Below are 18,271 nucleotides of genomic sequence, written 5' to 3' on the forward strand. Positions count from 1 at the left end.
ATATACCCTCTCTGTTCACCTTTAATATCTTGAAAGTTTTGATCAAATCTCTCCATAACTTTCTCACTATCAGAAAATACAACTCTAGTTTGTGTAATCATTCCTCTTAATTCTTGGAATCCAGATGTCATTCAGGTAAATTTAGGTTGTACTCCCTCCCACTGAAGTGCTCATATAACCCCAAGTGTGGTCTAACCTGACCACATAGTGAAACATGAATTCTACCCCCTTGGCATTCTTGGTACTGGGGGTGCCATGCCCTTAAGAGGTGGGATGAGGGAGGCTACTAGAGGAGGGGGGGGGGGGTTTGAAAAGTCGGTGAGGCATTTAAAAGTGGCGCCCTGATCTCTTCCTGCACTGGCGAGCAGGAAGTGAGGTAAGTGCAGCCTCGGCAGTGTATCCCAAAAGAGGACAGAAAAAAAACAAAGTTGTGTTTGATAGCAGGGTCATTTTTGGCGCTGCATGTGCCTATAAACACCCCACTATATGGACTGGTGTTAAATATGGCGATAGGACCTTTGAACCTGCCAGTTGACGGTGGGAAGATGAATCAGCTTCTCGCCTGCTAGAATATTCGGAGGGGAACTCACCTGTGCATATTAATGAGGTTCTAAACTGCCATTCATGCCAGAGCCACCTGCCACCGCACTTCGTCTCAAAAACTCAGAATTCCGCCTAGTATATTGGGGAAAGCACAATTACAGCAATAAATAAAAGTGTTGATTTTTTTAATTTGCCACTAATTAAACCATATACTATTGCAGCAGATTAGTTTGATATTTTGTGGTTTTATATTTCCTGTTTGGCCAACTGGAGAGGATGATTTGTGGGTGATAGTGGGGGAGGGGGTGCGCGGGGAGACCAAGGAAGCAGGTGGACAGAGAGTAAGAGGAAAGGCAAATTGTGCCGATCTGTGGGGAGTGAGGGTTTGGGATGCAGATTGAAAGATTCAGAATGGGCAATGCTAGAGTGAATAGAAGAATTGGTGAGGGAAAGATTGACTACAGGTGATAAGGCTACTGATTAAGTCAGTGAGAATGAGAGTGATTCATAAATGCAGTGACAACAATGATAGATGAGATGTACAGAGACAGGATGGGGATCAAGGGAGATGCAGAAACTGAGATCCCCGAACTAGGAAAAGGACAGACACACCCCGATTGCTTATTCTCCTCTTCTAAATCCAGAACCACGAGCAACATTTTTCTCAGCCTGAATATGGGCCAATCCACTGATCATTAAATGATGGTGTGCCATTATCCTAACCACAAATGACTACTGAGAACCCAGTATAGCAGGTGAGCGTGTGTAATGTGGGCTGCAAGTGTGTAACCTGACCCTTTGTGGGAACATTCACCGACACAGGAACCTAGATCAAAGAAGTCAGCAATATAAAAAGCAGCAGGAAAAGGGAGCGAGTCTGTTTTTGTGCTGATTTGTGAAGTCTCATGTATTTCTGATTTTTTTTTTGCTTTTGTTTTTTAAACAATTGACTGAAATGGTTTTACCATGTTTGACATTGACAGTTTGGAAGACCGTTACTGGCCAAGATAAATACAGAAAGAAATGTGCCCTACGTTGGCCTATCAAACACCACAAAGTGCAGCATAGGTTAGATACAAATTAAAGATCCCTCAACCCTGGATCAACTTTAACTCACAGCAGGAGTAGGGTGAATTCCAAACTCATTTGGTGGCCTGTGTTTGAGATCCAAGATGTCTTGCCTCCCACGCCTCATTGCATGGATATAGTACTAGGAAGAGTAAGTGGAGAGGGAACATGTATAGTAGTATGAGAAGGAGAATCAACAAGAGAAGGTAGGGGCAGGAGGAGGAGACTTGGGTGAACTGGGTGAAGGAGGGCTGTCAGTATTCTCAAGGTGAGGGCAACACAGTACAGTCCTTGCTGGGAGAGCTAACCACACCAGGCCCTGCTTTGGGCTGGCTTCTATGTTTGTTTGTAATGAGTTCCAGCTGGGTGGCCTCCACCCCTTATCTGGATGCTCGTACTCCATGAGTCCTACGGGAAGATCAACAATGGTTTCCTCATGGTCATTGTGGGGGTTATGACAATGTCAAAGGAGGGAACCTCATTACAATATTTAAATAACCAACACAGATGCTGCAAGTGAGGTGCACGTAATTGTTACCACCTTTGTTAATGCCAGAAGTGGGGAGTTCAAGGTAGATTTGGATTCCCGTTTCAGATTTTTCAATTCTAACCTCTGATGGGTTAGACTGACTTATCCATTTTGGGAGTTAAGTATCAAACTGAAGAATCAGATGTTTTTGCACTTCCATCTGGTGCCAGTCTAGAAGTTACTAAGTTTTTTATGAAATTAAGTTTCAGAACTTGCCATGGCAACATCTGGGTTGCTAATCCATAATTGAGGGTTTACTGTACCTATAACATTTGTGACAGAAGGAAAGAGCTTTGTTGTAGAAGTATTTATATATTGCCTTTTACATTCCCAGCATGTCCTAAAGTGCTTCATGGCTAATGAATTAACTTCTGAAGTGCAGCTATATGGAAACATGATGGGCAATTTGCACACAACAAGATCTATGATGTTACTACTGAGCCAAGGCTAAAGAGCTGGATGGAATTTATTGGGCGAGATTTTAACTCATTCAAAACCTCTCCATTTGCATAGAGTTAAAAATCAGGCCCATTGTCTCTGGCCCTTGAATGGTTGTATGTCGGAGAGTGACTGTTGACTGATGGCCTGGTTGGTCTTTTGAAAATTCCAATGTCACTTTTTTCATGTCAAAAATCTTTTAAAATTAATTATGAAGTATAACATGGTTTCAAATGCAAAAGAAGGGCATCCTCAATGTGTCAACCTTTGTGCAGTGGTAGCACTCTGTCCTCCGAGTTAGAAGATTATTGGTTTGCGTTCCGCTCTGGTCTTCAGCCCATAATTCATCTCTCATGTGGATATAAAAATCTCAGAACTATTCAAAGATGAGCCCGAGTATACCGGCCAATGTTTATCCATTAACTATCGGCGCTAACCTAGTTTAACTTGTCATTGTCACATTGGTGTTTTTGGGCTATGCAGGCAAATTTTCTGCTTTGTTTCTTGCATTACAAACACTTCAAAAGTACTTTATTGGAACTTTGTACAGTTCATGGGAGCTGTTACAAACACAAGGGGTTGAATTCTGCATGTTCCTCGGTGGCATGCCGTCGTTGGCAGCCGGATTCTCCGTTCCCACCGCCCGCCAATGGGATGTCCTGTTGTAGCCACCCCACGCCGCCAGGGTACCAGTGGTTGAGGGCGCGCTCCTGGCAGAACGGAGAATTCACCCCAAGGCCTTTCCTTTACTTCGAAAATTTTGAAATTTTCCAGAGAAACATGTCCAGATGTATCACTAATTCTGTCCCTTCAACATTTCACCTCCCTTATCTTTATGGGTTTTTTTCCTTTCAGCAAACCCCACGAATGTTGCGCACGTTTGTCTCGGCCATTCTTGAGCTGACAGTTTGTTTGAATTTCTTGGTCAGCTTTTGCATGTTTTCTAGGTTGGTTTCTAAAGGTGCTGAATAACAGGTGACTAGAATGCTAAATCAAGGATAACTGAGAGCTTCTTGTGCATCATTTGTTGCAAAATGTGAAGTATGTTACAGGGCTGGTCAGCCAGCAGCCTATAGTTCAACAGTTTACTTTCAATAATATGTTAATAAAGATTAATTTCTTACTACATGTGCACAATGGAAGAGTTATTGTTGAGAAAAAGGATGAGCTGCATTTACCTCAACCTACATCTCTTAGAACATCTGAAAAAACTTTGCAGTGAATTATTTTGAAGTACGTTGGCTCTGTTGCAGGCAACATGGCAGCCATTTGTCTTTGGCAGAGTATGATTTCAAAGAAAAAAAAAACTGTGTAATGAATGCCCAGTTAATTTGGTCATTCTTGGTGGTGAAGGCTGAGGAAGGAGCAGTGGCCAGAATACTGGCTCTTCAGCTAGTGCTACTGGCAGTGAAAAAGAGAGGGGGACAATGGATGGCATTGGGATTGAGAGCGGGGGGGGGGGGGGGGGGGCAGGTGGAAGGAGAGATTAAATAACATTATATTATTTCTAAATCGGCTGCTGATAATGTGGAAGGTTTCTATCACTGGCTGCCTGAAGCACTGTCTGTCTCAGATGGTAGGCCCCTTTTTAATGAGGAAATTAAAATCCTTGAATCCTGATTGCCATTGTTGAACAGAACTGAATGGAATGTGCATTGAAAGGAGAGCTGAAAGGGCATGAGAAAGGTAAATTCAGAATTATTTTTTGGGTGAGGTAACCATATTAATCTGGGCCATATTCATAATTGTGATTTGCTCCCTCCACCTGTAGTTACATTTTTCCTGTTTAGTGTCCCACAGAGGTATTGCTCTCTTGTCCAAAGCAGGGAGAATTCTGACACGATTGCTCCCGAATAGCCTACATCCTGCGGCTGAGGAAATCTCCCAGAAACATTGTGGCTTCAGACTTTCCACAGGAGCCTCCAAAATTATCTTCTTTTGCCTGCTAAACCTAAGAAAAATGTTGAGAACAACACCAGTAACTCTTCATTGCATTCAACAACCCGACCAAAGCATCAGTAAATCGCAAGGCTACGTTGATTGTGCTCCAAAAATTTACATGTGTAAGAGACTTCGCCATCATCATGTAATTGCTCCATGATGATCTAACTGTAACTGTGTGGAGTGGGAGACTTGAAATAGGCACCTTCAAAATCTGGATCAGGGTCAAGCAAAGTCATATTATTTACAATCTACCTGACCGTGGCTATTCGCTTCATCAAGGATCTACTCCCCTCTGGTCAGTATTAAATACCCCTTCGATGGAAAACTCTGAACATCAATCACCTCTGTGCCAAAACTAAACTGACCATAATTGGCGTACATGATCTACAGTTTGCAGATCACTGCAGCGTCATTGCTCACTCATGCAAAGAAGAAACTCGGCCCATTCTTGAATGTTGCCAACATTGAAAATATCGGTCAAACCACACCTGGTTGCCAAATATTCCATCTCCCATATATATTGAAGGAAAGACTCTGGAATATGTTGAACACTTCCCATACCTTGGCAGCCACCACTCTCAAAAGGCCTCCTTTGTTGAGGGGATCCAAAACCGGACCAGTTGAATCAGCTCATCCTTTTACAAAACATGGCAGCGAGTGCTTGACAACAATAGACCTTTGCACGTCAGCAAAAGTCCTAGTACACCGAGAAGTTGTTGTAACCACACTCCTGTAGCGCAGTGAGACTTGTACTGTGTATCAGTGATGCAAGAGCATGAGAAACATTTGTTAGCAATAGCTCTGCCACATCCTACATTATGATGGACATTTGAAACTCTTACAGCTTCTCGTGATAAGCAATACCTTGTCAGTGTGGCCCACATACCAAAAATAATCTAGCCTTGCGTGTTGGCAGGCTATTCAACCGAGGAGAGGTAACACACCACCCTACTTCTATTGCTTCTCTATCGGTGCACAGATATTTTATGACATTGGAACATTGGCAAGTGATCATGGTTTTCTCCTTTGTCTTATGATAGCTAGTATTGAGGTGCTGAGGCAAACTGTAGGACCTGGGGTTGTTCTGGTCTGTTAGATTAAATACCACCGACAAGCAGACTGTTCACCAACTTTAGAGATGAGGAATTAACTGGAGAAGGTTGAAGGGGCGGGGGGGGGGGGGGGGGGGGGGGAGAAAAATAGTTAAATGATTGTTCATTGTAGATCTTTTATGTTGAGTTTTAAGCTCTTGGAGTCGGTCCCAAATACATTGAATTAAATCTGAACAAAGGATCGGAGGAGAGAATGAGATACTCACATGGTAACAATGAACAGTATTCACTTCAGGTGGCTAGGCAAAGATGATACAGCTGTCAGTGTCACAGGTAAAGAATAGAGGTATGTAAAGCAATGCTAAAGAATCCTACTTAAGCATCAAAGAGCATGGGTGTGTAAGGCAAGATGTCAAGTGCAATGTAATTTGGAGAGCTGGAGAAAGATATTGATGGGGGGAGGACAAAAAGATGCTCATTCTGCGTTACACACCTGTGGATGGAGGAAATTCTATGGAGGTGAAGGATGTTCAGCTGCTACTTGGGGAACAGACGAGAGACTCCCTCTAGGAAGGCCAAAGGACAAGACAGTCAGGCAATTTCATGGGATCAGCACCCTGGGGTGGGAAGCCCCGTCCACCAAAAGCAGTCAGACAGAAGCTGGCAGCTTGTTTGCTCAATAGCGCCACCAGGGAGTCAGTGGCTGTTGCCAGAATGACATTGACCTGAGGCCCAGGATTGCAGAGGGACCCAGGCCAGAGATAAGTGATGGCAGGAATGGCATCAGGAGATGGGGATTAGTGGAGAGAACTTTACAGCAAGAGCAGGAGATGACTCCCCTCTCCTGATGCTGGGCTCCTCAATGAAGTACTGAGTACTGCTGAACAAAGCCCCCCCACGCCCACCACCACCTAGATGATGAATGGGCGATGAGTTTCAGAGAGACTTTGTTTTAAAGTCAAACCTAGTGGCCTGATCCCACAGCTACATGGTGCCAATTGGCTCGGCAATATTGAATGGTAAATGTTGACATATCAATACTACCAATGGCAAAAGTTAACAAGAAGCCTATGAAAAACAACTGGGATAATGGGAAATAAAGTTTATGAACACGAAAATGCTCAAGCGAGTGTTTGGGGTATTTTTACTCTGTACAGGGAGGGAGTCCAGAACTGGGGCAAAACAGTCACGTGTTACAACAATGCTGCCATAGGATCTCCGCACTGTGTTAATGCAGGGACCACCTTTCGGATGAAAAACATACTACTGTATGCTGGCCAACATTGATCCCTCAACAGTCAACACTTTGTTTTAAAAAAAGATAGATGATCATCAGGCTATCACCCCGTTTGGTCTGTGGGAGCTCACTGTGTGAAAATTGGCTGCTGTGGTTCCTACATTATATATCCTGTGATTGTGAAAGGTTCTGTGTCAATGTAGGGTTGTCCTTTTACTTTGGAATATTTGTACCAAAGTTGGTGCTGCTGATTTCCTGGGTAGATATTGACCCATGTTCACACGTTTTCATCGTGGATTTTGTTCAGCTAAAAAGAATTTAAACAAAAGTTTTGAAAACGCTATCTGCTCCGATCTCACAATCTCTGATTAATGAGGTTTTCCTTCCCTTTTATTGAAGGTCTTTGGCGGTTGGCCATCAGTACTCAATATTGGCGACTCAGCCCATACTGTGTGGGAGTATCCCTGGCCTTGTACCAAAGCAGCTTCGGTTTTGTCGGAATTACATGGAGATTATGCCAAGCGTGGCGGAAGGAGTAAAAATTGGGATTCAGGAATGCCAGCATCAGTTTCGAGGAAGGAGATGGAACTGCACAACTGTTGAAGATAACTTGGCAATCTTTGGACCTGTGTTGGATAAAGGTAATTAAATGATGTCAATGTCTCAGGAAAGGATATCTCCTCTCTATTACAATGGGGCAGTAGAAACCAGTGGTATCCTATTGTTGAATATCATAATAAGTCACTCTGTGACCCTGCACTCTCTCCCACCTCCTGGGGGAGAAGATCGGAATATTAAGGCACGCTGCAAATTATATTCCAATATATGGCTGTGGAGTTTCAGTAGTACAAAATTGGAAACTGACCTCTGTAATGCCAAGCTGTATTTTGACTGATGCTCCTCGACAATGATTCCTCATGCGACAGCAGTTTATTAGCAGTTTATTAGCGCAGTAACAAGAGATTTTCCCCTGGGATCTGTGCTAGGGCCTCCACCTTTCACGAAGCTTATTAATGACTTGGATGAAGCAATAGAGAGTCGTAAATCCAAGTTTGCGGATGACATACAATTGGGAGAAACAATAAGTAGTCCGAAAAGAGGTGCATAAGTAGATTGTGTGGAATTTTTACCTGCAAAGGGGGTGGATTCTGGTGAGTAAGAGGGACTCGAACAGCATATTATACCAGCGTGTTGAGAACCCTATGTGATCTCACTAACTTCTGCATTTGACTGGTGCACATCTGGGGGCACATGGGTAGCACAGCATCGAGTTGGTAACTCTGCCAAGTGAACATCCTGGCTTTAACGGAAGGCAAATTGGCTTTTCGAACAGGTTGAAACTTGCCAGGGTCAACATGGCAAAAGCACAGTGGGGATTGACTGGACTGTGAAATTGACAGGTTGGAAAGCCTTTAAATACTGACCAAGGACAGTTGCTCCCCTCCAAGTGAAGGGCTTTTGCTTACAGAATTTGTTCTGAGAGTGTGCTTTCACTGCTTTGGCGTGATTTTCAATACATTTCTGTTAGCTTGGACTGTTTATTTACTTTGATCTGCACTTTGCAGCTGTCAGCCTTCTCAGCAAGATGGGGGCAGCTTCTGCAGCAACACCAAAACAGCTGTAGCAGCAGCTCCTACTCCGTGACATCCTGCTCCACAGGGCAGAAGGGATGGACAAGTGATAGCACCTCAGGAGTGCCAGGGTTTCTTGAAGTAGCTGCTGGTGTCTGCAGCCTCTTGGAACAAGATCCCCTTCCAAGCAGTCCAGTGGCCATGCATTTCCCGGGGCTGTTAAGGTTACCGTCGCCCTGCCTTTCTTCACCTCCAGCTCCTTCCAGAGATCTGATGGTGATACTTGGCAGGATTTTACAATTTTTTGCACATCTGTATCACACAGATGATCAATGTTTTGTTGACAGGGCTGCCGATTGCAATCATATTGCTACTGATGTGTCCAGTCAGAGTGAGAAGGTACTCTGACTTGTAGCAGTGCCTGGATTCTCACAGGTACAGGGAGTCATAGTGAGAAGGTTCTCTGAATTTAATAATTGTAATAATCTCTATTAGTGTTAGAAATAGGCTTACATTAACATTGCAATGAAGTTTCTGTGAAAATCTCCTAGTCGCCACACTCGGGCGCCTGTTTGGCTACACTGATGGAGAATTCAGAATATCCAATTCACCTCAGTGCCTGGATACTCACAGGACCGAGAGTCATAGGCTGCACACATGGCAGTCAAGGTGCTCTGAGATCAACCAGTAGTATGTGTCAGTCAAAAGAAATTCCACTCCAAAGTTCAGCTGGCCTTTGACCACTGGCAGATTTTCATGCAAGTCAGTGCAAGATATCCTGAAATGCACCACATCAGCCAAAGTTCCCAAAGGTCTTTACACCTCCAAACAGAGACAGTGGATGGATCTTCAAAGATCAGGTCTACCGTCTAAGGACATGGCTGACGACACTTGTGAGAACCTTTCATCTGATAAACAGGAAAGGTACAACTGGAACCACATGAGGGCAAGAATGGTCATTGAGCAAGCTGTTGGGTTGCTGACAATGTGATGCAGGTGCATGGATAGATCTGGGTGCACTTTTCATATGCACCAGTAAAACAGTTTCCGGTGTGGTCGTGGTCTGCTTGTGCACATCACTACGCTGCAGAGAGGAGTGAAGCTTCAATAGGAGGGTGATGATCAATCTGCATCCTCTGAGGAGGAAGGGGAGTCTTCTGTCACAGCCACTAATCCAGCTGCTAGAAAAGCCTGTACGAGACTCAAAAATGCATGATTAAGCCGGCGCATTAATGCTGAACCCACTGCCCTTGTCCTTCCTCACCCCCACTACCATCACACAAGTACAAGGTCAATAATCCTTCCACGTCATTTGTACCCTCTGCTCATTTTCTGCTCTGGACATAGCATTTTCCTCAAATATGATGGCTATTCGTCAGGCAGGAGGCAATAATGGAGATGACTGGAAAATAGGACTTGAAATAAAGTTTATTTAACATTTGCAATAAAATTGATAGTGGCATACTTGTAAACACCCAAGTGGTTCCCCTTTTGAAACTGCTTGGCCTTTTTCATGATTACTTCTACATTGCGCTCCTATGGTTTCAGCAAAGTCATTCCGTGCTCTGACATCGGAGTTGCCAGTGGAGGATGTCGACTAGTTTTAAGACCTGTGAGGAACCTACCAAAGACCTCCCCACTTGTACTTGTTTAGGGGCAAGCTGAGCCATTAAGAATTAGACAACATTTAGGGCTCTGACTAAGGGCTGGAGGGCAAAGGGATAAAGAGTGATAGTGCTTGAGCAGAGTCCCCATTTCTATGTGCCATTCCTCCATCTTTCCTCTTATGACCCATTACACCTCCCTGCTAGCCAATAACTGCAGAGCGCTTTGCTGCACTTCAGTGAGATGCTAAATGGCCAAGTGTGCTGTTTGTGTCTAAAGTTTATGCTTTTCTAAAAGGACACATGTAGAGTGTGCTGGGGTGGAGTCCCTGAGGTATATCTCTTTTGTGTAGAAGAGACCTTCCTGTTTTGGTCGGCAGTTCAGTTCAGATGCAGAAGTGTATGTGTTTGCGTTAAATGTCTAGAAGTGACAAAACAATTCAAATGAGGATGAGATTATTAGAGGTTTTGATCCAGCTACAATGGACTTTGTAATTTCTGGAAAGCAAATGGAGCAGCTTTTTGTTGCAAATGAGATAGAGGAAAAGCAACATGCCTCATGTTTCTTACAATCATCGGAATGAAAAACTTCATCTTACTGAGAAATCTCATTGCCCCTGACAAGCCAGCAGGTAAAAGCTTTAAAAATCTTGTGGACATTTTGACAGCAAGAGATTCCTAGTTCCTGGCTGAGTTGAGAAAATTGGTGGAACATTGTGATTTTAAACATTACCTGGAGGATGCTTTGCACGATTGCTTGGTTTGTGGACTAAGAAATTAAAGAATTTGGTGTAGATTGTTAGCAGCACAAGAAATAATCCTGAAGAAACAGTTTGAGATTGTGGAAAACATATAAAGGGCAGAGAAACAAGCTGGAGATTTGAAAGCACATTCTAACAATGCTGAAGTTAAAGTGGTAAAGTAATAATCTTTATTAGTGTCACAAGTAGGCTTGCATTAACACTGCAATGAAGTTACTGTGAAAGTCAGGGAATACTCGCTTCCAATTCTGTTACCGCCATAATGGAAAAGGGAATAATGCAGAAGCCTGCAAGGGGAAAATCGCTGAATGCCACTATTGTGGGGAAAAAAAGGACACATATAGGGTGAGATTCTGTGATCCTGAGGCTAAATGTTGACGCCGTTGGAAACGCCGTTGCGTTTCCCGATGGCGTCAACAAGGCCTCAGGATCAGCAACTGGAGCGACCAATGCTGTTCCAGCTGCTGACCCCAGCATCAACTGGGCACCGCGGGATCTGCGCATGCGCAGTGGCACCTTCTCCAACGCGTGCATGCACAGTGGCACCGGTGCCAACGTGGGCATGCGCAGTGGCTCCCTTCTCTGCGCCGGCCCCAACTCCAAATGGTGTAGGGCTATAGGACCGACGCGGAAGATTGGTGGGCCCTGATCGCGGGCCAGGCCACAACGGAGACCCCCGGGGTCGATACCCCCCCACAGGCCGTCCCTGGACCCTTCCACGCCGAGGTCCCACCGGCTGAGAACAGATTAGAACGGGCCGGCAGGATTCGGGTTTTTTGTGATGGTCGCTTGGCCCATCCTGGACCGAAAATTGGCGGGGGGGGCTGCGTAGAACAGCCCTCGACCGGCGCCGCGCCGACCATGCTGGCGGCAATGGTGTGGAGAATCGCATCCCAGCGTCGGGGCGGCATGGCGCAATTCGCCCCGGTCGTGGGGATTCTCCTGCAAGGCCCTGTACTGAGAGACTGCCGCCCATGGTGTGCATGTAGATCAAAGGCTGATCACAGTAAAGCATTAGCACCATGAAAATGGCATCGCAAAGAACATACCGAGAAATCACCCATGAAAATAAATAGGTAGTTAAAAAGACACTTTACCTGGGAACAAAATACAAAAGTAATGCCAGTCCAGACGAGACAGAAAGTGAAATTAACAGCAACAGTGCAGGAGAGCAATTGTACTAAATTCAGTGTGATCTGAAATTTGATGAAGGACTAAACGTTAACATTGCCTTAACATGGTTAAGTGGTTGATATGGAGGTTGATACTGGAGCAACTGTTTTTATTGCTTCAGAGAAGACATGGTCAAAAATTTTCAAGAAATACCTTTTGGAGAAAATGCTCCTCCAATGTAATATCTAAACTGGTCAGCCTGTGGAAAATATCAGTTTCAGCCAAATATGGAGATCAGACAGCAAAGTTGCCACTTACCACAGTGAAAGGGATCGGCCATCACTTATGGGCATAAACTGGCTGAAAGAAATTTGGCTGGATAGGAACAAAATAAATAAAGTGCATGGCAACCCCATGTTGCAGTTTTTGTTAGCCAATCATGCTGATGTCTTCGAAAAAGGTCTCGGAATAATTAAAGATATTGAAGGAAGACTTGCCCCCTAAAGGCCGAAGCTTCTCCAAGGTTCTTCCAGGCATTTTCAGTTCCCTATTCAATGCGACAGAAAATTGAGCAGGAACTAGAACAACCTGAACATTTTCAGACAATGGAGAAAATTGATTATACTGAATGATCAGCTCCCAGTAGTGAAGGATGACCGGTCTATCAGAATATTTTGTGTAGAAAGGAACAAGATGAGCCCTCCTGTTTTGGGAAGTTCGGAAGTACAGGTGTGTGTTTGTGCTTGTCTCCTTAATTTTTTTTCATTTCCTTTCATTTTTCATTTCAAGCTCTCACCAAGGAAAGACCTCCTTCCGTCCTATTCAAACTAGCAGATCGAATTTACAGGCCATTGCGGAGGGCAAATAAGCAATCATTTCTGATACTTCATTCTTTAAATGGAGGTGGACCTCTGTGCAAAGATTTACTACAGATTTAAGCTAACCAGCCTATAGTTACCCGTATTTTGCCCACCTCTTTTTTTTAAACTGTGGCGCCACATTTGCTGTTTTCCAATCTGCCAGAACCACCCCAGAGTCCAGCAAATTGTGGTAAATTACCACATGCGCATTTGCTAATTCCCCCGTCATCTTTTTTAGTACCCTGGGATACATTTCATCAGGACCAAGAGACTTGTCTACCTTTAGCCCCATTAGCTTGCCCAACACTACCTCCTGAGTGATAAAAATATGATGGTCAAGTGAAGTGCCAACTTCTTAACTATGTTTTCTTTTCTGGTCATAGACATTGGATGCGATTTAACGGGACAAAAAAGCCAGTTCTGGGCGTGAATTGCAGGGAGTTTCTCGGCGGCTGCAGCGTCGAGAAAAACCTCGCTATCAAACGGGACTTTAGTTGTTTGGAGCCTCGGTGAGGAATGCCACGCCAAGGCCAAACTTTCCTGCACTGACTAGCTCAGCTCACCAGTGCAGGAAGAGATCGGGGTGCTATTTTGAAATGCCGCCCTGATCTCTTGACCCCCTGAGCCCCCCCCAACTCACCTCTTATGGGATCTTCGAGCACCCCCCTCACCACAGCTCTTAAGGGCAGGTGAACCCTGGGCCAGATCCCTGGCAAGGGCAATGTGGCACCTGGGCACCTTGGCACTGTCAGCCTGGCACCCTGGCAGTGTCCCTTCCAGCCTGGCAGTGCCACCTGGATTCCCTGGTGGAGCCAGAGTGGCATCACCAGGATGCCCAGGTGGCACTGCTAGAGTGCCAGGTTGGCACTGTCATGGTGCCAGGCTGTAAGTACCTGGGTGCCAGCAGGAGTGCCTGGGTACCACCCCATCACCGTGGCCCCCTCCCCGTCACCATGGGGCCCCCACATACCACCCAGGCATGCGGGTGACCCGGCTCTACACCCATTTATCCTCGTAGACATCGGGGCACCAGCACACGCCCCTCCCTCCCAAGTGAGCATACACTACTATGGGGCTACTCTCCCTTTCACGCCCCCCCCCCCCCCCCTCCCGCCTTTCAGGTCTCTCCTTCACCTCCCTCCACCTTTCATAACCCCTCCTCCTACTCCTCCTTCACCACATCCACTTTTCATGCCTCCCAGGTATAAGGGTGACCGGGCCCTGCACCAATCCATTCTCGTAGACGTTGGGCACTGCCCCATTCTCTCTCTCACCCCCCCCCCCCTCCCCCGCCCACACCACCTCAAGTGAGCATACCCCACTATGAGGTCACTGAGGGCATACCCCACTATGGGACTGCTGAGGACCCCCCCTTTCAGCCCCCCTTCCACCTTTCACAACCCCCCTCATGAGCATGGCCACCTCAGGCACTGCCCTGGGGCACCCAGACACTGCCCTGGCACTACCAGGGTGCCAGGTTGGCATTGCCTGGGTACCAGGTTGGCATTGCCTGGGTACCAGGTTGGCATTGCCTGGGTACCAGGCTGGCACTGTCCTGCCCTGTACCCGCCCATCCAAGAGCTTCAATGACATCTTGAGTTCTCTAGCATGGCCATCACGTCTGGTGTCTGTATTTGGAGACCAGTACTAATTTGTGCTGGCGTGCAACCTGGCCGGTGCAGCTGGTGAAGGGAGCCACAGACTTCAGCCTCAATTGGTTTGTACATATTTCAATGTATCATTTAAATATGATTTTGTGGATTATGTCAAGCAAGGGCCTAGTGCATTGGGTGCATCATGCGAGGCTCGTGCCCGGCACGAACCCATTTTTGGCTTCTCCCGCTATGCACCTGGCACAACGTGATCAAAGCTGGGCATAACATGGTGGGAAAATCACACCCATTGTCACATGGTTTGACATCTTTAACGTTGACAATACTCATCATACTGTCACCTGTAGGAGTAATTTAAAAAAATAATAAATTTAGAGTACCCAATTCATTTTTTCCAATTAAGGGGCAATCCACCTTCCCTGCTCATCTTTGAGTTGTGGGGGCGAAACCCACGCAAACACGGACAGAATGTGCAAACTTCACATGGACAGTGACCCAGAGCCGGGACCTCGGCGCCGTGAGGCAGCTCTGCTAACCACTACACCACTGTGCTGGATTGGATTGGATTGGATTGGATTTGTTTATTGTCATGTGTACCGAGGTACAGTGAAAAGTATTTTTCTGCAAGCAGCTCAACAGATCATTCAGTACATGGAAGAAAAGAGAATTAAACAATTCAAGAAAATACATGAGAATACATAATAGGGCAACACAAGATATGCAATGTAACTACATAAGCATTGGCATCGGTTGAAACATACAGGGTGTAGTGTTAATGAGGTCAGTCCATAAGAGGGTCATTTAGGAGTCTGGTGACAGTGGGGAAGAAGCTGTTTTTGAGTCTGTTCGTGCGTGTTCTCAGACTTCTGAATCTCCTGCCCGATGGAAGAAGTTGGAAAAGTGAGTAAGCCGGGTGGGAGGGATCCTTGATTATGCTGCCTGCTTTCCCCCGGCAGCGGGAGGTGTAGATGGAATCAATGGATGGGAGGCAGGTACATGTGATGGACTGGGCGGTATTCACAACTCTCTAAAGTTCCTTGCGGTCCTGGGCCGAGCAGTTGCCATACCAGGCTGTGATGCAGCCCGAGAGGATGCTTTCTATAGTGCATCTGTAAAAGTTGGTAAGGGTTAATGTGGACATGCGAATTTCCTTAGTTTCCTGAGGAAGTATAGGCGCTGTTGTGCTTTCTTGGTGATAGCGTCGACGTGAGTGGACCAGGATAGATTTTTGGTGATGTGCACCCCTAGGAATTTGAAACTGCTAACCATCTCCACCTCTGCTGTAGGAGTAATATGTACCACAGGCACCAGTTATGAGTGTTCAGTGATACTTATGCACCACACATTAAATTTAACATTGGATGAATATTTTTTCTGTCCTTTTCTATCCAGCCTTGGTGTGGCTTTGAACTATAGGCCTTAGTTTGCAGTTTTCTGAAAGCCATATTTTGTGTGTCTGATTGCAGCGACAAGGGAATCTGCTTTTGTTCATGCCATCGCTTCGGCAGGTGTCGCATTTGCCATTACCCGCTCATGTGCCGAAGGTACGGCAAACATCTGTGGCTGTGACACCCGACACAAAGGCAAACCGGGAGAAGGTTGGAAGTGGGGAGGCTGCAGTGAAGATGTCGAGTTTGGGAGCATGGTGTCTCGAGAGTTTGCAGATGCCCGAGAGAACAGACCAGACGCTCGCTCCGCCATGAATCGGCATAACAATGAAGCCGGCCGAATGGTCAGTATACGATAAGCTTGGGAATGGGAAAACACGGCAAACTCAGGATAAACGAGCACGACCATGATGTGATTGGGAAGATAATGGTGCACAAAATCAGGAATACCCAACAATTAGACTCCTTCAAAGAAAGAAGTAACTTGCATTTATGTAGCAAATCCATCCTGAGGTATGATACTGAGCTATAAAAAACCAGCAAAATCTGAGGTTGTATCCCTGATCTCTGAATTAGCTGTTCTGAGGGAGGGCAGTTTATGGGATCTTGTGAGATATGCTTGATGGCTTTCATTTTTCTCTAGATTTTTTCCTATCTTACCCCATTCCCTCTTCATGCTCATCTTATCCCCAATTCCCTCTCCAATGTCATCTTATCCATCAGACCTGATCCCATGTTTGAATTCCTCCAATCAGGTCTCTGCCCCTGCCACATCAGAACTGCTCTTGTCAAAGTCTCAAAAGACGTCCTGTGTGACTGTAACAAAAGTAAACTTTCTCTTCTCATCCATCTTGACCATTTATACAGACTTTATTCTGGTTGACCGCATGATCTTCCAACGCTTCAGCACCAATACAGCTGGGTGGGACTACTCTCAATTCTTATCTATCCAATCATTGTCCGGCTATCACTTCAAATTGTTTATTTTCCTCCTCCCGCAACATTGCCTCTGGTGTCCCTCAAGGATCCATCCTTGGCCTCCTCCTATTTATCATCTGCATGCTCCCCCGCGGCAACATCTTCAAACAGCACAGTAATCGTTCTCACATGTACCCAGCTCTATCTCCCAATCATCTCGTGCCACTCCTCCACTGGTAGTAAATTATTTGATTGCTTGCCTGACGTTCAGTTCTGGATGAGGATAGATGTCCTACTATTAAACATTGGGAAGACTAAAGCCATTGTCCTCGGTCCTTGCTACAAACTCCGTTCCCCTCCATCCTTCTCTTTGTCAACTATCTGAGAATTAAATAGGCTGTTCGCAATCTCGGTGTCATTTCAACCTGAAGATAAACTCCCAACCACATAATAATCTTTATTAGTGTCACAAGTAGGCTTACATTAACACAACAATCAAGTTACTGTGAAAATGCCCTCGTCGCCACACTGCAGTGCCTGTTTGGGTACACTGAGGGCGAATTCAGAATGTCCAGTTTACGGGCAGCACAGTAACACAGTGGTTAGCACTGTGGCTTCACAGCGCCAGGGTCCCACTTTCGATTTCCCGCTGGGTCACTGTCTGTGCGGAGTCTGCACGTTCTCCCCATGTCTGCATGGGATTCCGCCGGGTGCTCCGGTTTCTTCCCACAGTCCAAAGACGTGCAGGTTAGGTGGATTGGTCATGATAAATTGTCCTTAGTAACCAAAAAGGTTGGGAGGGGTTATTGGGTTACGGGATAGGGTGGAAGTGAGGGCTTAAGTGGTTCGGTGCAGACTCGATGGGCCGAATGGTGTCCTTCTGCACTGTATGTTCTATGTTCCATGTTCACCTAGTAAGCACGTCTTTCGGGACTTGCGGGAAGAAACCGGAGCACCCGGAGGAAATGCACACAGCCACAGGGAGAACGCTCAGACTCTGCACAGACAGTGACCCAAGCCGGGAATCGAACCCGGGTCCCTAGAGCTGTGAAGAACCAGTGCTAACCACTGTGCTACTGTTCTGCCCCGTGCACCTCGTGCGTCTCTAATTCTATCCTCCATTAACTTGACGCCATTAAAAACTCATGCCAACTCCCATTGACAACCATCTCTGTGCTTTCTAACATGCATTGGCTCCTGGTTGAGCAGTCCCTCAAGCCCCACACCCCTCTGAGCCATCTGCGCTCCTCTAATTCCGGTCTCTTCCATATTCCCTATTAATTTATTTTTATTGTTGCACAGGATGTGGCTGATGAGGTCAGCATTTATTGACCATCTATAATTGCCCCTAAGAAGGAGGTGGTGAGCTACCTCCTTGACCCGCTGCAGGCCATGTTGCGTAGGTGCATCCACACAGCAGTTAGGAAGGTTATTCCAGGATTTTGGCCCAGTGATAGTGAAGGAATGGAGATTATATTTCCAATTATGGATGGGGTATGATTTGGAGAGGAATATTGCTCCACAATTAGCTTAGCCTTCAGTTGCCTCAATCCTAAGTCCCTCCCTAAATCTCTCTATCTCTCACCTCTCTTTCCTACTTGAAGATTCTTCTTGGAATTTATCTCTGTGACC

At 45.8% G+C, this 18,271-nt stretch overlaps 1 protein-coding gene across 2 annotated transcripts in view; it reads left to right on the top strand.

Moving 5' to 3' along the window:
- The window catches only part of wnt3a (wingless-type MMTV integration site family, member 3A), a 91,237-nt gene that overhangs the window by 67,526 nt on the left and 5,440 nt on the right, over positions 1–18,271 (top strand). For both annotated transcript variants that reach the window (XM_038808871.1, XM_038808870.1), the window contains exons 2-3: positions 7,211–7,452; positions 15,800–16,065. In XM_038808871.1, the coding sequence (XP_038664799.1) occupies positions 7,211–7,452; positions 15,800–16,065 (508 nt within the window). The remainder of the gene's footprint in view (positions 1–7,210; positions 7,453–15,799; positions 16,066–18,271) is intronic.

The sequence above is a fragment of the Scyliorhinus canicula genome, chromosome 10 (assembly GCF_902713615.1).
Source record: "Scyliorhinus canicula chromosome 10, sScyCan1.1, whole genome shotgun sequence".
NCBI classification, from domain to species: domain Eukaryota; kingdom Metazoa; phylum Chordata; class Chondrichthyes; order Carcharhiniformes; family Scyliorhinidae; genus Scyliorhinus; species Scyliorhinus canicula.